The sequence below is a fragment of the Rhipicephalus microplus genome, chromosome 1, assembly GCF_043290135.1.
Source record: "Rhipicephalus microplus isolate Deutch F79 chromosome 1, USDA_Rmic, whole genome shotgun sequence".
Taxonomy (NCBI): Eukaryota; Metazoa; Arthropoda; class Arachnida; order Ixodida; family Ixodidae; genus Rhipicephalus; species Rhipicephalus microplus.
In genome coordinates, this window is record NC_134700.1 from 251,053,152 (window position 1) to 251,076,995 (window position 23,844).

Genomic DNA, 23,844 nt, shown 5'->3' on the forward strand with positions numbered 1-23,844 from the left:
AGGCATCGGGACACTGCAACACTCGTTAATCTTTATGATAGGTCGAGGTTTGAAAACGGAGTTGAGTTTACATGCATCATATAAAACAGGGGTTTCAAACACGCAGCCCACCAACCTCTTGCTTGCGACCCACGGCAATGACATTCTTTGTCCTATATTTATTTTGTTACATTGTGACTGTTCGCGACACTTCTAAATGGTTCTCATATTATTTTGCACGTACCGTGATTAATAACTCTTTCTGCGGGTAAGCTTTGCAGGCTAGACTGGTCTTCATAATTTTTTCATGAGGCATGTGATGCAATCACATTGTGTTGATTAATGACCGCGGAACTAAAACTCTATAGTATTGGTGTCCAGATGTCAGCGATTGTTTAGATCGGTATCGATGTGCGTCTGGAAACCTGGCACTGAATCACTTTTAGGAACGACCCATATAAGATATAGGATATGGGAAATACTTTCAATTAAAGATGTTGTCCCCCCCCCCCCCTCCACTTTCCATATATTCACTCCATCCTGACCCTCTGAGGGTTTTAATCTCGTCACTATGGTCGGGTAGCTGGACTCAGTTTGAGACCTCTGATTGGATGAAGCTATCATATTATTATTTCTTAGATGTTTGAATACATTGAATATTGACATTTCTTTGTGAATTGAATCTAATACAAACACCATTCACAAGATATTGATACAGAACAGCCCCAGCAGTCTTGCTGCATAAAAGAGAAAGACAACGACAGTTGTTGCCGGTTGTTGATGAACTAGTGCCATCTTGTTCGTCGAGCTCTGCGCATCGCAAATAGTTTAATAAATAAGTTACGCGTAACAATATCTCAATGTTAGAATATTCACATACCCCTAGTTTTTTTCTTTGTTTCTTTCAGCATTCGTTACTCATTATGTCAGCTCTGTGGGTCCTTTCATGTTAACCTTTCAAAATTGGTAAACTTGTATAGATACAAAAATTTCTGTCACATGCCTCAATTCTTGGATGTGCAGGGCTGCTTGGTCTATGTGTTCTGCGCATGTGCAGCTTATAAAAATGCTTTGGCTACAGTGTAAGACCACTTGCAGAGCAGGTATTCGTGATTGTAGTGACTTGCATGCGGTGGTCTATGCTGTGATACATTTGAACCTAACCTCTCAATACTGAGCAGAGAAAAGCACACTTTGTACTGAAACAGTGCTTTTCTCCTATTTATGGGTATCTCTTATTTCACTGTAACCATCAACAAATAAAGAAGAGCACAGCCATGATAGTATTGTTTGGTCATGCAGGAACAGCGAGAACAAGCGGCGGCAGCATGTGTGCCACATTGCGGGCTGCCATAAAGTTTACGGGAAAACGTCTCATCTGCGGGCCCACCTGCGCTGGCACACCGGCGAGCGGCCCTTCGTTTGCGAGTGGCTCTTTTGTGGCAAGCGCTTCACGCGCTCTGATGAACTGCAGCGACACAAGCGCACCCACACAGGTCAGTCTTTAACTTCACAAATTGAACGAATGGCCATGTAATTCATATCAAATACAGTGAAACCTTGTTAAACCGTAGTTGGCCGGAGCTCGGAAAAAGTATGTACTAAACGGTAGTACTGCTTAACCGAAATAGCGTCAGGTCGCTCACTTACCTGTCAAAAAAAGAAACCTTCAGAGAGTGTGATGAAAGAACAAAAAACGAGCAGTAATTTATTAACTTCGCGTGACAAAGTCTGTAATCTTCATTTGGCGACCCGGCGGCCTAGCAGCAACGACAGCGGCCTCAAACTCGCTTATGCTGTGAGCAAGCTTTTCCGCCAGCCCCCTCTTCTCGGCAAATACCCGCATGACGCTGACGCAATGCGCAGCTCCGGCCACTGTCGGACCTGGATCACCCGTGTTGTCGCTTTCCATGTCGTCCTCATCACTATCATTTGGCGACACTTTGACAACCGAGGCAACAATGGCTTCGTCGGACATGTCCGGAGATGTCTGCACATCGCTGTCTGCGTCTCTGAAGTCGGGGAAGGAAATGCCTTCCGTAACGCCCTGCCGCTCCAGCACGTCAGCTAGCAGAGTTTTGCAAGCTTCGTCTACGATGTCCGAAGTCTGGTCGATAGTGTCACTGGGGTCACCTGCGTCGCCCGCACACACACTGAAGCCAGCACGCTTGAAGCAATTTTGAGCTGTCGTTGCTTCAACCTACCGCCACGAGTATTCGAGCAGGTGAATCGCGCTAATCAGGTCGATGGAGAATAATTTGCCGCATTCAATGGCGAGAAGAAATCTGCGCAGCAGATTCTTCTTGTAGAGCTGTTTTACAGCTCGAATGATGCTTTGGTCCAAGGGCTGGGCAATCGCTGTTGTGTTAGGTGGCAGAAACGCCAACTTCACAGCCATCAGGTTGTCCAGGGTGACGTGCGTCAAAGCGTTGTCTAAAATAATAACAACTCTTCTGTTCTTAGCCGCAAAACGACGATCGATGAGGCGCACATACTCCTTAAAGAGTTTTGCCGTCATACATGCTTTGGTGTTGCTGCGATAGATGACCCCTGATGGCAACCGGGTGCCTTTGAAACATCTAGGCTTCGCCGACTTTCCAATCACGAGGAGCGGAGTTTTGTTGGTTCCAGTCATGTTTACGCAAAACGCCACTGATATTCTGTCTTTTACATGCTTGCCACCGGTGCACGTTTCACCTTTGAACGGGAGCGTTTTGTCTGGTTGCAGCTTAAAGAATAGCGCCGATTCATCCATATTAAAGATGTCATCAGGTGCGTAGCCTTCCAAGATGTTCTTCAGCTGACCATTTTGCCACTGCTCCGGGCCATCCACGTAAGCAGCAGCACCTTCTCCCGAAACAGTCCTTGTGGTAATGCCGTGCCTCGCCTTAAATCTGGCCAGCCAGCCATTGCTGCACACGAAGTTGTCATGGTTGAGCTGCGAGGCAAAAACTAGGGCCTTCTCCACGAGCAGGGGTCCGCTGATAGGCAGATTTTTTGACCGTGCAGCTTTTAGCCACTTCACCAGCGCCTCCTCTACATCTGAAAACGCCGAACCGCATAGCCGGCACCTTTTCGCAGTTGGAATTATGTCCAATTTCTCCTCAATTTTTAGCACTCGACGCTTTTGTCCCACCTTCGGCATGACGCAAGTACGGAGCAGCACAAGCACACATACACAACACGTGAAAAACGATGCGAGAGCTGTACGGCACGGATCAAACAGAGAACACCGATGCACGGCGCCAAAGGAACAAAGAAAGCAAAGCAAGTGCACACCGTGTTTGCATGTTTGTGCAAACCACCATCGCGTGGACAACACCAGAAGCCTAGCCGGCCGAGTGCTTCTTGTTGCAGAAAAATCCAAGAGATGGCGCTCACCAACACAGCCACCATCATCATCAACACAGACAAGCGAGGCGTGTTTCGATCTTTGGAGCTTGCTGTTCTGTCGGGACGCCCAGTGGAGGACGACATGCCACGTCGAGTGCGCAACGAAAATTGAAAAAACTACTTATTAACCGATACATACGCGATAAGCTGGTACGGCTTATGCGGATACAAAATGCATTATGTTCAGTGGCCGCCGAGTCGGGGATTTGGCTTCACTATTTTTAAAACGAAACTACTGTTTACGCGGGTACGGTTTAACAAGGTTTCACTGTAGAACAATATTGGAATACTGGGATGAAGTCCTCCGACAGTGCCGTGCTTCCTCATTGTTCTGTTTTTGCCGTTCCGTACAGTCAGCATTTTTATAAAGGGCATGTGAATATTTAGAGTTATTATATTATGGATAGAATACATTGTTGTTATATAAGCATTTGATTGGATAGATAGTCAACATTTCAAACACCGAACGCTAAGTGCAATTCAAAGACTGATAGTATGTGCACCTATACACATAGCAGGAATATGCCTGACTTAAGAAAGCATATTATTGTGACAGATGTGTGAGGTGAACATAAGCGCTTCTGTCTTTTCACTTTGACCCTGTTGTTCACTGCAGGGGAAAAGCGCTTCCAGTGTGCTGAGTGCCTGAAGCGCTTTATGCGCAGCGACCACCTGTCCAAGCACCTCAAGACCCACGTTAGCAAAAAGGGCGCGATCTCCGGCGTGAGTGCAGTGGCCAACGCATCACATGACGACTTTGCCCCGGACTCCTGCGATTTGGAGATGTCTGTCGACGTCTCGGACCACGACCTCTCGATAAACGAGTCGGCTCTTGCCGAGAACAATGGCACCACACATGTCCTTTCCGCTTGAGACTGCGCATCTTGGCAGTGCTGCACATCTCATCACACATCTGGTTCCTATTTGCTGTGTTTTTCACAATCTTTGAAGCTCTTGGCGTGAGGGGCATGCATTTGTCGAATTATTTGTGCCATTAGGGCACTCTTGTCTGGAACTCGTGAACCGCACTTTGCCTGTGATCTGCATTGGTAGTATGGTAGGCTTTACAAGCAATTCTGTGTCACCTGTGTGATGAAATGTTCGTTTTGAATGATAGTTACAGATAATCGTTGGTATAACGAAGTTGGTAAAATTAGCGATTTGCTTTGTTACGCTGAAACTTTGCTGCATTGAGATTTAAACTTTTATGCGAAGTATGGTCACTGAATAATTATTGTTAAATTCATGAACGGTCAAATACTATAGTAATAAAAAAAACTGAAAATTTCAATACAGTTAAATTTTGTCATGACGAAATCAAAGGAGCACCATGATTTTTTCGTTGTAACTAATAGTTTATATAGCTGTGGTAAGTGTTTACTGCAAATAGTATGTACTGTACTGAACCACAAATGGTTGGTTAAATAGCATTTTGCTCATGCTGTTGCAGAACCAGACCAGCCCAATCTGGATATAAAAAAGAAAAGTCACACCTACTGCAGTTTGAAGTGACGGATGGGGGCGGGAGGTAGAGGGGAGAAATAAGTTTAGGAATGCCAAGTACTCGATTTTCGTTATGCACTTGTGACATCTATGATACACATAGAAGCCAGAAGCAAATGTGCTTGTGTTCTTGCACTGGTGCTGCCGCTGGTGTTAGGGATTTTTGAAATCGGAAGGTCACTCCAGACTTTTCTTTAGATTACCATGTGGCAGGAGGCACGGCTCGCTGGCATTGTATGTGTAGTTCAACGGTGTTAATCAGAGCAGTTGATGGCCCCTTCACTGCCACTCATACTGGGGAAAACTCTGCTTGAAACATATCATAGCAAGCTTTTACTGCAGTTAAATAGACATGCTTGCAATAATTGTAGGCTCTTGTGGCGCCACAAGAGGTGCAGGTTCGTGTGAAGCTCAATATGCACAGCCATGGGAAAAAAAAAAAGAAAGCTATGAATTGAAAGTATTACAAATGAGTGACTAGTCGGCGAGCACAGGTGCACGCAACACAGGTCTGGCTGTTTGAAAATTTAATAGGGAGCTTGGAAATCATACCAGATGCAAATATGGCACAGAAAAAGTAGCACTACTATTTTAAGGTCTGTGGAGAACTTGTTAGGTAAATAATTAAGATGGACAGGACAAATTGATATGCAAGATTGTAGGCCATGGAAATATGTTTGAATGGGAGAAATGCAGCAAAAGGAAATGTGTCACTGAATGGAGCACACTAGTTTCAATGGTAGCATGTGAATGCAGCTAAAGGACTCGCAGGTTGAAAACCTTGAATCGTCAAGAATTGTTTGTTCGCTATGCCCACTCGTGTATTGGTTCTACATTTTAAAAAATTCAGAGGTAATGTGTTATTTTGCTTGTGACTCAGGCATTTATCTTTCTCGTGCATAATGTGCACTTAATGAACAGAAAGATGCCAGTGCATCTCAGATCAACTAATAAGCCTTTATTGGCTCATCAATAGCTTAGACACAGTTCTCTCAGGGGTACAACAGCTGCGCGAATTGCGCCAATTTGATACAATTTCTGATTGTTGCACCCAGCTGTGCTAAAACCGTGAAATTTGCTAAAATGAAATTTTGAAATTTGCCAAAATGCTCAGGCAGCCTCAAAATTTTATAAGGTTCGCTTATTTCAGAGAGAAATGCAGGCCATGTCGGCCACCTACAGTTTGCGCCATCAGTCAAAGCACGCAGACGCCAACTATAGTGCCTAGAATATACTTAAATTATTCTAGGCACCTGCCCATGCTCGCGAGATGTGATCGACCAGATAAAGTAACAACGCTGCGCGCCCATCGGTACTCTGGCCGCAGCGGATACTTACTGGCTGGACGACTGAACTTCAAGACAAAGATGCGTTGCTGTTGCCACCAACGCTTTGTGGGAAATGTAAATTTCCTAGTCTAAAAATGCGGCTATGGCTTGTTAGAAACTAAACCTGGAAGCGTATGCTGCGTTTTCCTCGTGCGAGCAAGCTCGACGTGCTGTGAACGCTGGTGTTACCAGCGACCACGTTGATTGCCTTAGCAGTGGCACATAAAACAGCTTTTTTTTACCCACTCTCTTGAAGTTGCGTCGTCCCTTTCACGTACCTGGCAATAAATATCTGGTACCGTCAACGGGCGCGCGCCATTGTTACTTTACCTCGTCGAATGCGCCTTGCAAGGGAGCTGAGGCGGCACTTAACTCCGCGGTGAAACAAAAAAAAAACTCGAAAAGGCGGCAAGTGGGGGGGGGGGGGGGGATGTAGCGGTAAGAAAATTTCTTCACTTAGGTTCTAATGCTGTTTGAGCCACCTTCGCCGCAGTACAGGGGTGCCCTGCAGAAAGGCATATTGAGGTTTAGAAGGGGCTGTTAGTTTTAGTGGGACATTGCACATTTTGCTTCATAATTCTTAGTACCAGTATTATCACTGACATCTAAATAAGCTACAGGCAATCGCTTGAACTAAACGGTGCGCCAGTTTTTTTTTGTCGCCACCCCAACTCTTTGGTATTACGAATCTCCCAAATTTCGAGGTCGCATGCTTGGCAGATCAATATTTAAATTTGCGGAATCTGTCAAGTGATTTGACAGGTGCAGCAAATGCTAATGTGGAGTTTATCATTGTTTGCTCAAGTGGGTAGGTTCAAAATACTACTTTCATTGAAATAGCAGTGCTCGTTTTCACACTGTGCGATTTAGGTGACGTTGAATGATTTATGCATTTTTTTTAAATGTAAGCCTCCTTTTTTATACTGCTCCAAATGTGGTCTTCCATGATAAAAATGCACGTTTTTTTTTTTCCCCACAACCTGCTCCAAAATTAACATTTTGCTGCTCCGAAAATTGCTCCAAATTGTGTTTCGGCTGTTGCACCCCTGGTTCTCTCTTTGTCCTTGCCCTTTCAGCTGCAACTACACAGTACTAACACTGTGACATGCACTGTAAAATAATTGTACTACTGTGATGAGATTTTTAAGTGAGTCATAGAAGCCAGTCAATTTTTCACACGGCTCTATAGTTCCTTATTCACATTTGATTTACCTATTCTGTATACTAGTATTATGCAAGACAACATAAAAGTTGTAGGGGTGGTTGCACTTTTTCATAGTGCAGGTTATGAAGCCAAGATGCTACCAGACTTCTTAGTGCTCCATTTGGTGACTCATTGCGGTGGGGTATATTTAAAGAATTTCTTAATTATACCTGCATGAATCTTCGAAAATTAATGAGTGTGTCTGCAATGGCTGTTATGTCACAAACATCCTTCTTGATCGTTGGAAAGACATTGTGCTTGCTGATTGCACCATTCACATGTTTGAAGTGTGTGGCAAACTTTGGATATTGTGAAGTTTTCTTTTGATTTTATACCTTTGTGTACTGCTCTGACGTGCCATATTGATTTAGTGAACCTGACGTTTAACCAAACTTGCACTTTTGGCAGCTGTATATGCTAAAGATTGTGCTTTGGCAGACTGGGTTCACTATGACTTCTTTTTAAAAAATTTACAGCCAGCTATCCGGTTGTTACAGTACAATTGTTGGAACAGGGAGTTGAAAGTCTTCATTTTGTTTATAGCAAGCCTCACCATTCATCTGACTCCCTCTAACACCTCATTTCTGTTATGTATAAAAGTGCTTAGCTTTAAATTAGCACAGAAAAGCCTAGTACACTGGCTTTGCAGTGAGCATGAATAATTTACTTATCACTAGTGCCTTCCTGTTTTTCATTTTGTTTTTCGAGAAGGTAATTTGAAATCGAATCTCTGTATTATTTATTTATTTTATAGAGGAACCTGAGTGCTTTTATGGGATAACTTGTGTTTTCAAACAAATGGCACGCTCATATATAATTGGCAGTCATAACCATTTGTGGGTATCATATTTGTTTGTGTACTTGGTGCAGGTGTTACTTCAGCATAATGCACCTATACTGAACACTTTCAGAATGGCTTAGAGTACTGGTTGTTTCCACACTTATGGATTTCAGGTCGCTTTTAAAAATTTTTACGTCTTCATGAATGCAGGAGCTGCCGGAAACAAATTTCTGTGTCAGTTCCTTGAAAATGTATGGTATGGAAATGCACTACACTGCTGTCTATGAATAGACTAGTTGCCTCCATTTCAAACTTTATGTCCAAGTCACAAAGACACTTTTCACAAATTTTCAAGGACATTATAGTTTTTTTTATGGGCCAATGTGTATTATGCCGATTGTGAAAGTTGATTCTAGAGAAGCGTGGCTATCAGCAGCTGAGGCTCATATTCGCCCTGCCAAAGCCCTCCACTTACTTTCATCACACCTAGACGCCATTGTACCAGAATACCCATGTTTGCCCCCACTTAACATAGGGATGGAATCGACAAAGTGGTGCAGTGTTAGCCCGTGGCATTTCCTTGCTTAGCTACTTTTGAGAAAGCGAGAACAAGTCTTCCCTCTTTCAAGGGAAGTTCTTATAGTTTGCATTAGTCAGAAGATGGCTACAGGATTTGCTGCTGGTGTTTTGTCGTGAGTCCATTACTTGCCTATTTCCTGATAGTTATAGAGAGTAATGTGGAGATTTTATGCTCATGTGTGTTGTACCTCGAGAGATTCACTCGAGGAGACATGGTACTGCTTTTGCACTTGCTTGTAATCTTGTGAAGTACAATTTTGTTACTAATATATACTAAAGCAGCATATCTACAGCATGCACGCTGTGTGCCAAGTTTATGAAGTGCTCATCCTCCCTTGCTGAAGATCTTTGTTACTTGTGCTTCATCATTGTAGTACTTCACTTTCTAGTGCACATATATTATAGTCATTTATGCATGCTGCATTGCTTGTAAGGGTATTTGATTGCTTTGTGCAGATCAGAGCGTTGTTAGGATGTTATTGTGGAGAGTGGCTGGGTTGGATTCTTCTACAACTGTGTGCTTGTATGTGTGTGTTTGTATATACGGTTGTATGTGTACAACAGATACAAACTGACATTTTGGGAGGAGGAAGGGGGAGTTTGACCCCACCCCCCAATTAATTGGCTATACCTGTGGTGCAGATCATCACATTACTGAATTAAAAATTTTGTTTGGCTACACATAAGCACCAAGTCTAAAAAGCACCTTTTCTGACTCATTGTTTTCTATCTACTGCAGGCGGGTTGTGTTGCGACACTTTCACAATGTAAATATGGATGATGGTGTAGCAAGCTTTCATACTGGATGTTTTTGCACTTTCATATGTGAGAAATTGTCGCAGCCATAGTTTTGAATACGATTATCCCATGCCATTCATTGCTTTGTGTGGTATGGCTATCATCAATTGATGTTTTAATAAAAGCGTGCTTGACGTGCTGCTGTGGCATAAATGTACAGATTTTGTAACTGCAGCTCTCACAGTTGTGGAAATCATTGAGGTCATCAAAGATTGAAATGTGCTTGTTAATGTTAGCCACCAGATTTTGCAACCCCATCCCACTAAATTTTAAAGAAAATTCGAATGCGACATAAGCTCTGTTTGTGAGGATTTCTCTTTTTATCTGTGAAGATTGTTGACCATCACATTTTTGTATATTTTCTGAGCAGAGAAAATGTGTTGGGATGCCAAGCACAATATCGGACTCAGAAAGAGTGTTATTTAAGGTGTGAAATAAAATTGAGCCAAGTTGAACACCTAATATTCTGTGTTGGTGCTATCATTTTGTGTTGTCCAAGCTTCAGCAGTGTCTGTGTGGGCATGTAACGCCCCGTCGGTGAACGACATCTTTTTTTTTCGAGGCACCTCTCTTACAACGTAGAAACACCAGCCACGGTAAAAAAAAACGATCGGAACAGTTGGGGAGAAAAGTAAAAAAGCTTGAACCTATGAATTCAGTTTGCTTCACCAGCTTCCAACAAGTACAAGTCGTAAAACATGGCAGCTCCACGGCCGCCATTGCCGTTGTGGGCAGCCGCAGTCAGCTAACTGACGCTGGCATCTTGCAGAATCTAGGGCGCCTTGCTGCCCGTGCAAGGAAATATATTTGCAGTGGGCGCACACGTCTCCCAAGGCGTAACGGCGATGTTGCAATGGAGGCGCACTGGTGCTGGCTTTTAGTTCTAACAAATGCTATATAGATGCAAAGGAAAAGAAATGAAAAGAAATGGCCGCCCGATGCGCGCGTGCGTCCCGTGACGACATTTTAGCATCAGCGCAACCATTGGCTTAAACAGGGCACGTGATACCTAACTCTCTGCCCTCTGGAGGAGAATTCCTCGGAGTCGGCATCCATTTTGATTTTCATGTCTGTTATCCAGCATGGAAAAGAAATGTTGTATCGAAAATTGCCGCACCAACTCGGAAAAAAATGTGAAGAAAGCTGTATTCTACAACTTCCCAAAAATTGAGGGCCAGAGGAAAGCTTGGGAAAAAGCCATCAACGTGAAAGGTTTCAAATCGGATAACGCCACGGTGCTGTGCTCCCGCCACTTCCTCAAAATCCACTTTCGTGCTTTTCGCGGTCGTTCAGTGTTGAAAAAAAGTGCAGTGCCATCGTTGGAATTAAATCCAAAGCCTAGGAAGGCTGCGCCGACACAACCAAAGGAACAATTAGGTAAGCGAGTTTCACGTTTTGTTGTACGTGTTTAAGAAGATGCGCAAGTACGCGGCACTTACAGAATTTCTCCCATTTCTTCGGCAAAGCAGCTGAAACCAAATCGGGAGTCGCGAAGCCTCCGGGACGCAAAATCAAACAGAAACAAACGGTAAAGACTTCGGAAAAGAAACCCAAACAGAGTCAATTGAAAAAGAAACCCAAGCAGAGCCAACCGAGTAAGTGCCTTCTGCTTTTGCGCACGTAACGTATGCAATCGTATTAGCGTTCGTTTGAAGTACGTGTCGTGAACCGCACAATCTTGTACATTATTTTGAATTAACGTTATGCCCATTCTCACGCAGGAGTCCTATGTATAGCGAAAGAGATGAAGGAAACAGAGAAAAAGAGTAAGTTCCTTCAGTCATCTATGCGCGCTGTTAAGACGGCATTGTGCTAGCAACGTTTTGTGTGCTGATACTAAGCTGGTACGATTCGACATATAAGCGATCACAAATGCGTGACTATATTCAATCGGGGTTCTTCTCTTTCTCTCTCAACAGCCCGTTGTCTGTTGCGAATGCTCCGTTTAACGCACTTAGCGCACGCTTCGTGCTGAAAACTTGGATCGTGTGTGCGGTCGCCAGGTATCCGGATGTGTCATTGTTACGAAGGAAAACATAACAGTGATTCAGCGTTTGGCAACTTTTTTTCATGTGCATTGCAAGGTTGTGTAACGGGGTTCTTTCGTAAAACGTTTTTACGGGCAAAAAAGCGTCGGCAGGAAAGGCATTTTATGCTAAGTTGAGTGTGGCGACGTGAACAAAGATGCGGTATTGAAAATATGTTCGACTGGAATTGAGCGGGAGATAATAATCAAGAGCTGCAGATACCCCACGCTGCTTTCAATGAACCCGAACGGTAGCCGACGGCAGGTGCGCTGTTGAAAGTTAATCATTGCCTTGCCTGTGGCCATCGTTAACTGTCTCTAACAGCTCTTTAAATACTATAATTAAAGGCTTTCGTTCGCGAAAAATTCGTGAATAGTTTGCTTAGAACATCAGAAGTAACTGAAAACATATTCTTAAAAAAAAAAGAAAAACTAGCTCTCTATTTTGCTTTAGAACAACTACACATTCATACCTCCTCCTGCAATTAGCTTGCAATATTCTCTGGTTATTGTTTCATAGTTGCGACTATTTGTGTCATTATTGGTGGTTCAGCTGTTAAATCTCATTGCTTAGCTTTCGGGGAGCACTTTCTTATTTTGTGACATATACTTGTTTTTCTTTTGCAGACTTGGCAAAATGTTTAGTTTGCCAGGAACCAGTTGCTTTTATGTACGAGTTCCTCACCAACGCTCATGCCCACAGAGCGTATTCCTGGAAGACGTTCATCTGCGGCCACTGCCTTAGTGAGTTTGACAGTTTCAGTGACCTGATGTCCCACATTACTAGCATCGGCTCGGCTAAGAAGTACACACCCGACCAAAGTCAACTAGCCCCCGTTCCTATAGTAGCCCCGTGTCGAGAGTACCCTTGCTCTCTATGTAGTGCTGTCTTTAAAACTGCCACTGCAAAACTTTATCACGAAGTCACTCACACTGCAGCGAACAAGGAAGATATGTGCAAGCAGTTGAAACTCAATGTAAAGTACTTAAATGCGGAGAGTCCTCCAGTAAAGCCTCAAACATCTGGCAGACGGCGTAAAATTCTTGCTGCCGATCCATCTGAAATATGTCTCGGTGAACTGCAAGAGAAAAAGAAACCCCAGTCTCCATTGCGTGAAGAAGAAAAGCATAAAAAGGATGGAAGTGGTCCTAAGCAACCACAAAAGAAGTTGTGCAAAGCAAATACCCCGACTGGTAGAAAGCAGCTCAATACTCTCAGTTCATTATCACCACAGAAGAAGCAGGAGCTTGTGTCGATAGTTTATTGCAATCGGTGTGAACAGAAATTCATGAGCCTAAAGCTTTTGGACAAGCACTACTGGTCTCAACATCCAAACATGGACATACCTTTGGACCTTACCTTTGAGGTGGGCAGTGGGGATGTGACACCCAGATTAACACCGTGTTCTGTGTGTGCTAAGCGAACTGCATGTGTGAAAGCCATACAACAGTTGCTTGATGAAGCAGTAAGTGACCTCGAAACAGTACACTGAGACTGCCACTGTGCTCTTGTTTTGAAAGTGCTGAAGAGACATTTAGAACTGGTAGAAAGAGGAGCTACTGTATCATATTTCAAACATGTCATTTGTCGTATGTCTCAGCTTAGCTGCATTTTGTTTTGCAATTTCATCGGGGCCAGCTTGAATGCAGTGAACCCATGTCACAGCAGTGAGCTGCATGTCTGGGCACCACCCTGCCTGTTTATGTTCTATGGTAATGGTAATTGGAATGTTGAAGTGGTGTTGTTCAAGGGGGGCTGTAAGTTCTTAGCATAATCAGTTGAGGAGTGTCTTCATAATGTGACAGAAGCTCTACTAAATACCTCATATGTGGTATTGAGAATGTTGCAAAGTTTGAATGTGCATGGCCTGCAATGCACCATTCGTACAAGTTTATGTTCATGAGTAACTTGGATGCTTTGGTCTGGACAACTTTAGCTGTGCTTTGTTATGTTAACACTCGGGCATTATTAAGCTTGTTCCATGCTTAAAAAAAAATTGAAGGGTTTTTCAATGGGTCTTTAGAACCCCGTCTTAGTGTATAACATAGCGTTAATTCTCGTGCAAACATCCCTGTTTACGTTTGTTGTTTCTTGTATTGAAAGGTTAAATGTGCACACATTGCAGTGCACGATTTTTCAACTACATCATCAGCTGGATACTTGAGAAAGCTTACAAGGAACTTGAGTTTTGTGTGTTAATTGCTTTGCCAGAACATTCATTGGAACAGTGACTTTCATCCTAATAATTGTTCATGTAGGAGCTTTTGGTGAAATAGGCAAAAGGTAAAACAGAAGAAAGGAAAAATGGGCAGTTATTGTAAATGTCTGCTTGCTACCTGCTACTCAGAAAATGGTAAAAGAATTGAAAGAAGGAAAAGATAGTTTTGGTGGCCAAAAAACGAATGCAATCTTTTGCAGTTTTTAAATAGGTGGATGCATTGTATGCCTTTAATAATTAAAAACCATGTACAGGGACATTTGGGTCAGTGTAAAAAGCCTGTTCCAGTCGTGGTAGACAAAGAGCAGTCTTAGTGCAAGCATTAACGATGGAAGTCAACCGGGCTTGTCATAAAAAATTAGTGGGCTAGTTGAAAGCCTTTTTTATTTATTAGTGAATGCAAGTTCTATAACACCAAGGTGTGTTTGCATGTGGTGGTGCACTGTTCCGGCGATGATCTTAGAGGGAGATCCTGTCTCAGCAGCAATACCTCATCATATGAAGCAGTATTTAAAGGTCTAAAGCAGGGGTGGCATTGTTTAAACGAGAATGGTCAAGTGACAAAAAAAGGAAACACTTTGTAGTTGTGAGGGAGCAAATATGACCATATTAAAACTCAAATAAAACATCCAATGCACTGTTGAGGCATGGCTGAGATCTATTTTGTGTGGCAAAGTGTGAACAAGATATACATGCAAACAATGGCTAAAACGTTTGTATCACCAAGTGCATCGGTTCAGGCGTGAGAGTTTTGTTGGAAAACTGATTGGCACGTTCTAGTTTCATGTAATTTTTATTTTATTGTCAAGGAAAGTAAAAAAATCAGTAAGTCTTGAAAAAAAAATACACTTTGACTCATCAATGACATAAAAGAGACAGACTTTTATGAATGCAAATCTTTTCCAAAGTATAGGTGTTTGCCAGTCATTTGATAAATGACGATTATACATTCCATATCTGTAGCTCCAAGTGTTCTCTGGTTAATGCAGTGCACATTGTAGAGACTTTCTTTCTGTAGAGTCCAGAATAAAATTTATTCGTTATTACTAAAATCTTTTTTGCAAAATTTTTTTGTAAGGGTGCAAGTTTAAATGAGGTGTGTAAATCAGCTTTTAATAAGCGAAATTGTGTACAGAATTCACTAAGAGATTAGCAAAGTGAAACTGTATTTTGGGAAAGTAAAATATGTGATTGTTAGGTTATCCATGCTTTTGATGTCTAGAGAACTTGTCCCTAGCTGGATGTGTGATCTTTGGGGCACGACCGAATGTCTCAGTGAAGCTTGTAGACATATTTGAATGTGTCAATAATCTATGTACATGAAGAAGCTTTGTGCGTTCTCATGTGACTGAAAGGTGCTTTGTGAACTTTTATTCCCCAGTTCCCTAGCCACTCATTGAAGTGTTGAAATGTTTTATGCTCAAGGTCACATACAGGTTGATTTTACATCTCATTCTGATCGTGTGCCCACAATTTGAGAATAATGGCACCACTACTTTGTTACATTCATGTCATTGCCAAGCTGTAATTTTCCAATAAAATTGAAGTAGATATCTGCCCACTGTGTTGCATGGATAAATTTAGTTGTAGAAACCCCAATCCAGCACTAGGAACTGTCAGCTGCAAAATAGAGGCATACTATTATTCTGATCTATTTTTTCCCCTTGTGTTTTGTGCATGGCTTCTACAGCAAAGCAAGGCCACCTGGGAAATGTCTGATTCTGGAATTTGTGCTCAAGCCAGCATACAGTAAACCTCTGCATTTTTGTCAAGCGAGTTTTGTGAGCACATGTGTTTGTAGCTTCATGCCAACACAAAGCGGACTTTGTTTGGGGTTACTATATTTGAAGTGCGAGAGAAGGACCAGCACTGATCAGGACCAACTTAGCATCTGCCATGCCCGTCTTTTTTACCCTAACTCGTTCTGTGCACTTCAAGCGTAGTAACTGCAGAATACCAACTAGCCTCCTCCACAGCTTTAGTTACTTTACACGTTTAAGTGTAATCAAACGTTTCTGATACTTGCTATTATTTTTATTACTTATATAGGACAGTCACTGGCAGCATTGAATATATGCAATGAGTAATAATTAACTAAGAACTCTAGTCACATGGGCAAATTTAGTAACACCAAGCGGGTGCACTTCACCACCCCAGGTATTACTGTGGTGGTGCGCTACTTCATGGGGAAAGATACCATTGTCAATGAGAAAGTCAATCTGCACCTCATACACTTGTTATTTTATGCGCTACTCTCAAAGTAACATAGTCTAGCTGGCACTGCACTCGTTGTGTGAGTGGTGTATTGGCTATTTAGAATTGAAGTGCCAAGGGTACAGTTTTTCATTGTAAGTGGCATGGAGATATTTATAACAGCTTAATTTGATTAGCAAGATGTGGCTTTCATGATTAATGCCAACTCTGCATTGAGTGGCATTATATTTTTGAAGTATTGTAGTCAAGGCTAGTTTCATTGAACCTTTACACATGACAGCCTGCCATTATCAATGCAGTGTGCCCTCGATTGCAGGTGACACTAAATTTGCTTGTCTGACATATATGTAGTAAATAACCAAAGGATTTTCGAAAATAAGAAAAATGTAGGTTGCAATCTGCTGTGCATAATGTGTATGCAGATAAATGTGGACCATCAAGTCGGTGGGTATGTCATGGGCAAGTGTAGATGCTTTTAAAAGCTAAATGTCTATGTTGAACATAGAATTGTAGACAGTAAACTTAATTGAATATGACTTCTTTTTTCCTTTTTAAATTTCAAGGTGGGGAAGTTATGACACAGAAGATTAACGCAAAGAACACCTTTTTCACCTTATATTCTAAGTTGCTTTCATTGTTGACGTGTAGTTGATTGAAAAAAGGCTGTTGTTACAGAATGATAGCAGTGACGCACAACTTAGCTGTATTATTAAGCAAGTGCTGCATGTGTGAATTGAACTAACTGTGCCTAGAGGGGAGCACAAAAAGTAAATTAGTGATTGTAGTGATCACAAAAAGTAAATTGGTGATCGTAGTGATCACAACTTGAAAGTTTATTTACATATGATTCTTTCAAACAATATACTGCATTTCAAGAACAAAATGCAGCCAGTAACGAGCTGTGTAGAATTCATGGCCTCACTAGGATTTGCAATCTCCATTTGGAAGATTTGGGGTCACTGGGGATATTGATTGATTGATATGTGGGGTTTAACGTCCCACAACCACTATATGATTATGAGAGACGCCGTAGTGGAGGGCTCCGGAAATTTAGACCACCTGGGGTTCTTTAACGTGCACCCAAATCTGAGCACACGGGCCTACAACATTTCCGCCTCCATCGGAAATGCAGCCGCCGCAGCCGGGATCCGAACCCGCGCCCTGCGGGTCAGCAGCCGAGTACCTTAGCCACTAGACCACCGCGGCGGGGCTTGGGGTCACTGGGGAGAGCGCCCATGGTGCGAAAGACGGGCTTTATAGTCTGTCTTTCGTAGTGTCTCCCTAATGTAAGTGCATCACTAATATGAATTAACTAGCCCCTTTCGTCGCATTAAAGGGGCCCTGCAACACTTTTTGAGCATGGTGAGAAAACGCTGCCAATCGGTAGTAGTGGCTCCCGACAACACGCAAGCCAAATATTATAGTGCAGCACAAGCCTAGAATTCACAATAAATTATCAAAGTCAACTAAAAACTGCTTTCTCTTCTCTTGACAAATCACGCAATTTACCCAAAAATCACACGTAGCTAGCCCATCTATGAGCCATTGGCTGATTTGAACATGGCGCGCTCACTCGTTACAGAGATCGCCGCGAGAGGCTGCCACTTGTCCACGCTCAAGGTCACGATGCTCGCGTGATGACGTTTCTCTGTGGCCCTGCCATCCTCCCCTGCTTAGCTTCCAGCGCTTTCGTCGGGACGCGAGAGAGAATGCGATTGCAGCGTGTGACAAATCTTTTTAACTCTGCTCGTACTGGACGGATTCTTAAAATTTTTGCGGCGTTGAATTCGTAAAGCAATAAGCTCTTCCAGTTAATTTATTCCATGGTTACTTGAAAAAGTATTTCAGGGCCCCTTTAAAGCACGTTCACACCGAGCGTGGATCCGGAAAGCAGATGCGAATTATCTGCAAAAGCAGAAAATTCGCGGCCGCTTCTCTGTATTGTGCCAGGGCCAATTTTCTCCACGCAAAGGAAGTTGGCCGTTTTGGCCGCAGCCAATCAGCTCCTGAGAGGCGCGTGCGCAGTATCGCGTAGTGTCGCAAGATGGCGACTCGAGCCCACCAGGTATTGCCTCGTGCCGGCAGCAGAGCAAGGAGTCTGAACAGCCATGCGCGCGCGCTGCCTCACCGCTTTGAAAATCCAGTCGTGTGCTCTGTGGGGACACGTCTTTACCCCTGGTACTTCCATAAGATGGCTTCAGACCAACCTCAGCTTTCTTGTCATAACTGGTGATTCCTCTCATCTTACACATACGTCTTGTAGAACAACCAGCTTCAGGTCATAGGCTTCACGTGGAAATGTTGAGAACCAGAACGAGCTCTAGAGAGAGGCTACTGTCTCTTGAGAAATATTGTGGTATATAGCAGTTACATGCAGAAGTGTACAGACTTACGTCTGTCCTGCTGTGAGATGTCCGCTGTTTACACTCAGAGGAACCCATTTAGTCACAAACAAAAATGAAGGAAGGAAATAAGTAAGTGCCTGGAAACTGCGGCACACACCCAAGCTGGGGGATTGGCCAAGAACCGGGTAGTTCTCACTAAATATTGTTAATTTGTTAGCTCACAGTTTTTAAACTGTAAAAAAAGGCAAAAATCAATTAGAAATAACGAATACAGAAAATGAAGCAGATGGTTTCATCAACAAAAATAAGTAAATGAATGAATAAAGCAATTTGAAAACAAAGAAAAGGGTAATTTAGGAGTAACAATAGGTTTCACAGTCTGAATCGGTTTGAAGCTTTTATAAACTCCTGCAAAGCATCGGCAAGTTTTCCGTCATTGAACCCCAGGGACAAAGCCCCCAAAGAAAGTACAAAGAAAGAAAGAATTATCAACATGAACTGGCACATGCTGTTCTCGTCCTCTTCTGCTTTGCTCCCAGAGTGCGGGATGCAATTATTCTGATGTGCTGAAGAAATTGTTCGGCTAGAGAAATGGTAGACAGAAAAAAAAATTGATGCAAAAAAGAAAATCAGAAAGCAAGATAGAAAAACAAATTAAAAAAAAGAAGACTAGAAGGACTGACAAAGAGAAAAATAAACAGAGATAATGATAAAAATGAAAACAGACAGAGAAAAAAATAAAAAGTTAGCCAGACTACCTAGCTCCATATTTTTGGCACTCTTGTTGTGAAGTTGCCCTAATTTTTTTTTTCACAGCATTTTAAAGAAAACAAAATAAAACAAGAAAATGCATGGTTGGATTCATTGTTATAAGTAGTTAAACTGTAGAAATGATAAGAAACAGGAGTAATGCAAGTGAGCGAAGGGACAATGTGCCACAGGCAGGATCAAAACTCTTCTGTATCATGTGTGCAAAGCGTTACTATTAGGCTACTACAGTGGCAGCCATCCTCCTCATCGCCACCTTTGGGAATTTGTGTGCGTGTGCAAAATTACCCTAGGAAGTGTTAGCCAGAGCCATTTGAGCACATATCGACAGGTGTTTTCATAGGCATTGGCAGAGGAGTGTAAATGGGGGCACTTGCCCCCTTAAAGCCATGCCAGAACTGGCCCTGATGCTTCATCAGGGTTCCTCTCTTTCTCCCACACTGTGATTCATGAATAGTTTGCCCCCCCCCCCCCCCCCCCCCCACCATAAACAAATGATGCCGACACCCATAGTTGTTCCTGGTGTGGCCACATGTACATAGGTATGCATGCTACCTGACTGCACCAAATTCCTCGGTATACAACACGCTAGAGCAAAGGCTCAATTTGACTTCCTAGCCTTGGGGGACTCCGTTGGTCTTTCCAGAGTGCTGCACAACCCCTAGCTTTTTCTTGAACTTAAAAACAAACAAAAGCAGAAGAGGGGTGGGAGATAGGTAATAACACCTCTCATGCAATGGTTTTAATAAGTGCAGAATACAATGCAAATTCGTTTGTCTTCTTAAGTTATTCGCTTATAGGGATAAAATGGGAGCGAGTTGCACTCGTTCTGATCACTCGCAGAACCTTGGAACGTTTTTGACAAACCCAGTTTGAGAATCCATGTGCTAGAAGTAATAGAGCAACCAAAGAGTTCAGGCTTCTATTTTTCTTTTCTTTTTTTAAATGTTTTTAAATGAGTGGACATGAAGGAGTCGCCAGGAACAAAAAAAGTGCGCACTGCAATTGGTCACTGGAGTACTCTGGACCATGTGCCCACATCAAGGAGTCTCCGAGGTAACAGAGATTTCATAGTTGTGTACCAATATTTCATCTTATGAACTTGTTTCATTGGCCATGTTGTGACCTCAGTATTGAATCATTAACCATTGAAACAGTAGTAGTGGAGCATCTATGACCCTGAGTAGATCTATGACTCTGAGAAAAAGTATGAATATTTGCAGCATGGAACCAAGTACTTCTATGCAACATGCTTATCATGTTAAATTTCTGTTCATGTAGTATATTGCAGTCAAAACACTTTCGTTTTTGAATGCATAGTCTTTAGTTTTCCAAGCATTGTGTAAAAAGGATTATTTTTAGAACTGAGAAACATTTAGTTGAAGTTGCAGCTGTGATTGTGCCTTTTTTTTTTCTGTTTTCCCATTTTATGTTAGCCATAGGCTTATGCCATCAGAGCGAAGAAAAGAGACATCTGAACAATAATCGACGCCAGCAGCGAACACGAGCTGATCATGTGCCACCGCCAAGTGCAGTCTTTATTTTCTCCCTTTTGCGGTCATGCACTCTCTATATTGCGTGCCGTTCAAATAAGAGTGTTACAGCACCCCTCGTAGGCTGAAAGTCAAAATCTGACATGTTTTAGGTAGTCCAACGGGAGGTCCAGCGTAGATGAGAGGCTTTCTATAGCAGTCTTCAGGTACGCCAGCTTAAGTCGGTCCAAGCTGACCGTCTATTCGTGGCTGTTTTGTAAAAGGGTGGCAGTTTTTCTGTGTGCGATCAAGGACGCAGAATGGTCCGCCGTAGGCTCGTGTTAAAGGCGGTCAAACTGCATCGTGGCACACAAAATTGTGCGTTGGAAGTGGCTGGTGTGGACAAATATTGCTTTGTTATCGGATTGTCGGGGTTGGATAGGGCGGAAGTCTTTAACGCAGTCCAGGAGGCGTAGGAATCGTTGTTGCTGGGCTGGTAGCTGCGTTGATATAAAGAAGTCGCCAGGGATGTTTGCACCTCATGGCTCAGTGTCTGAAGTGCCGGTGGTGCCAGCAAAGACGTGGAGGGCTGGGACTCCGAGATTCTTGCATGCGTGGAAGAGCTTGACGACTAGAACGAGGTTAATGAGTCTTCTGGAGGGGGCTCCAGAGTGCAGCAATTGAGGCGGTTAGTTCATCGATCCTGGCCTTAAGCTGCGAAATTGCCGTGTTCATTCTCGGATAAGACGGTCACTTCATGACCCTGATCACCAAGCTCCACCAGTCACTCGAGGTTCACGTCGCCGGCCGCCGCGAGGACAAGGCAGATTGGCTTGGAAAGGCGTTGGAGGAAGAGCTCACGAAGCATCGCTGTGTGGGTTGGGACGTCATGCTCCTTGAGAAGCTGTCGCATTTGGCACAGCAGTCGGGACGGGCGCCTGTCGCCCAGGTCTACCTCTGCAAGGAGCTGTTGAAGGCGGACGCGTTCTGATGACATGAATCGCTCCAGTACCTTGGTCTTGAACTAGTCTTGAGGTGCTGATATGGTGTAATGTTCGAGGGGTTGGAGAGGCCATTGGAGAGTTCACTGGCAACATCAAGAGGAAGGGCTGAGGCGACTTAGTAGTAGTGCGTCCTTCCAGAGGCGATGCGGTTTAGGTAGGATTGTGCCTCGACCTGGTGAAACCAAACTTGCTGGTTTTGGGGCCAGAAAGATGGAAGACACTTGTACCGCCGACACATTCTGCAGAAGTGAGACTTGTTCACTTGAGGTCGTGTTTAAATCGGTCATTGTCTTCGTCCTAGGTCACCACTTGTAGGCTTTTTTCACCGGAGCGAAGAAAAAAGAAGTCTTCCTTTTGCAGTTGTGTGCTCTCCGTTTTGCGCGCCATCCAAACGAGGATGCTACATTTTTATTAACTTTTTCGTTACCGTGCGAAAATGGTTGTTTTTCATGTCTGGGGAAGATAGGTGGTGAATCTACCGAACATGCTGAAATATGTGTACGATTTTTTGTATTTACCAAAACCTCAGAAATTATGTGGATTAATAGCACTTCAACTATTATTCATACAGTGTTTCTGTAACCAAGGTTGCTTCTTTGCACTAAATCACCCTCACAGTTGCAAGTCGTATACCATTGCAGTATCTGAAATGCAATTGTCTGATATTTCAGACGATGATACAACTTGCATGCATGACCAGTCAGTTTGCCCAGCTCATAGTGGAAAGTCGTGCTTGGAATCTGGCCTTTTATTAAAGCTTGGTCCCATAAAAAAAATGTTAAGTCTCGTATAAAATATTTTTCACATTTCTCCTGCAGCAAGCTGCCAAAGACAATCTTGTGAGAAATAATGTTTCAAAGCATCTATCTTTGGTTGGTAGTTGGCTTGAGGGTGTGTACCAGCTCCGCAGCCAATTTTGCCTTGTGCTTCCATGTCACTTTCATCTCAGAAGAGCCCCACTTTTTTCTTGAGGTCAAGTTTTTTCCATCGGGGCAGGACATCAAACTGTTCATAGCTCATGGCAAAGATTTGTTGGAAGTCCTCATCATTCAGGTACAGCTGGAAAGGAAAGCAAAGTATGGAATGTTATCAGGTTCTTAGAGGGATATGGAAGATATTCAATGAAACTAAAAGACTGGGTGCTGAAATCAGTAGACACAACCTCTTAAGACTAAAACAAGCAGAAAATAATTAACTTCGTGTGTTTCACACAAAATGCCACATCCAGCGGCTGTGTCATAAACTACTAAAACTAAGTTGTAAGTCACCGTAAGCGGTAGTGCACACAATGCCAGCAGCCATCTGCATTTCTCATCCTACTCGGCTCCCATTACAGTTCCTTGAACTACTAAGAATGGCATTTGCTGCAAACAGTGCTTCCGAGTGGGGAAAAACCCCCAATAGACTTGTCATGTTTCAGTCGGAGAGTGTGATGTAAAGGAGAGGTGGAAAAGGGAAGTAGCAGGACAGGAAACTAGCACCCTGCACCCGGCCCTGTAAATGATGTCATGGCTTGCCTGGCATGTAGCTGACAAACACTGTCTATCCTTTATAAATACAGACAGGTGTTAAAAATTGTTTCCACACTAACTACAGTGAACAAACTGCCCATTTGAGCGCATTTTTCATATGGAACTCATTGCCATATTACTCAAAATCAGACACTAAGTTCACCTATCAGAGAATTTAAAAAGTGCAAAATGTGCAAAACTCTGTTTATTGGGAACAGTCACGTCTTCAGAGTTGATTTCGGTGCTGTCATCATTTCTTACTATTTTTTTATGTACTTTAACTAGAGTTGTTCGTATTGAATTTGGGTATTGAAGTTTAGGTACGAATTGAATAGAATATTTCTGGAACATTTTTCAATTCCTTCAAAGCGAAGTTTCAGATGATTCTTGAGCATATTCTCATGAGATAGCAATATGAAAGTGTTTCTTTTTGCTAGATTGATGAAATATTGCCACGGTGGTGTTTCATAGTTGTCTTATCAAGAATTTGGCTATGCAGATGCTGAATCGTATTTATGTACGGTGCAATCGACGTGATTTAATAACCCTGTACATACGAGAGGCAAAAAGGAAAAGAGGCTGTTTTCTCCATGGTTTCCTCAGTCTCTCCTGCTCTTTCAACTTCTATGGAAACCCAGCTGATGTAGCAGACAAAGGTGTACACCCTTTGAGTCCGGAGTTCCAAAATTACATCACAGTATATCTGAAATTTTGCTAAAA

The 23,844-nt window shown here is 42.9% G+C and overlaps 3 protein-coding genes across 8 annotated transcripts in view; 2 read left to right on the forward strand and 1 right to left on the reverse strand.

The window, feature by feature from the left end:
• Positions 1–4,518, forward strand: part of LOC119186303 (transcription factor Sp1-like) — a 54,268-nt gene extending 49,750 nt beyond the window's left edge. For 2 of the 3 annotated variants that reach the window (XM_037434981.2, XM_075893163.1), the window contains 2 exons: positions 1,282–1,475; positions 3,989–4,518. In XM_037434981.2, coding sequence (XP_037290878.1) covers positions 1,282–1,475; positions 3,989–4,245 — 451 coding nt within the window. In that variant the 3' untranslated portion in view covers positions 4,246–4,518. The remainder of the gene's footprint in view (positions 1–1,281; positions 1,476–3,988) is intronic. The other variant, XM_075893156.1, reaches the window with a different exon arrangement.
• Positions 4,519–10,580: 6,062 nt separating this feature from the next.
• Positions 10,581–15,586, forward strand: LOC119186325 (uncharacterized). 4 transcript variants are annotated; one of them, XM_037435005.2, is made up of 5 exons: positions 10,581–10,942; positions 11,032–11,160; positions 11,287–11,331; positions 12,219–12,335; positions 15,501–15,586. In XM_037435005.2, exons 1-5 carry the CDS (start codon positions 10,648–10,650, stop codon positions 15,527–15,529), a joined length of 615 nt encoding a protein of 204 aa, XP_037290902.1. In that variant the 5' UTR covers positions 10,581–10,647; the 3' UTR covers positions 15,530–15,586. The 4 variants fall into 4 exon arrangements, with proteins under 4 accessions (XP_037290902.1, XP_075749295.1, XP_037290889.2 ...); XM_075893180.1 differs by having other exon boundaries at positions 10,583–10,942; positions 11,035–11,160; XM_037434992.2 differs by lacking the exon at positions 15,501–15,586 and having other exon boundaries at positions 10,583–10,942; positions 12,219–13,604.
• Positions 15,587–22,327: 6,741 nt separating this feature from the next.
• Positions 22,328–23,844, reverse strand: part of LOC119186353 (advillin) — a 30,687-nt gene continuing 29,170 nt past the window's right edge. Inside the window, exon 24 of the mRNA XM_037435007.2 lies at positions 22,328–22,672. Within this exon, the coding sequence (XP_037290904.2) occupies positions 22,559–22,672 (114 nt within the window). The 3' untranslated portion in view covers positions 22,328–22,558. The remainder of the gene's footprint in view (positions 22,673–23,844) is intronic.

Excerpts from the sequence above, each read along its gene's own strand:
- LOC119186325 (XM_037434992.2), top strand. The coding sequence starts at position 10,648 with ATGGAAAAGAAATGTTGTATCGAAAATTGCCGCACCAACTCGGAAAAA. Across the intron at positions 11,161-11,286 it reads ACCCAAGCAGAGCCAACCGA|GAGTCCTATGTATAGCGAAA; the intron begins GTAAGTGCCTTC and ends ATTCTCACGCAG. Across the intron at positions 11,332-12,218 it reads GAAGGAAACAGAGAAAAAGA|ACTTGGCAAAATGTTTAGTT; the intron begins GTAAGTTCCTTC and ends TTTCTTTTGCAG.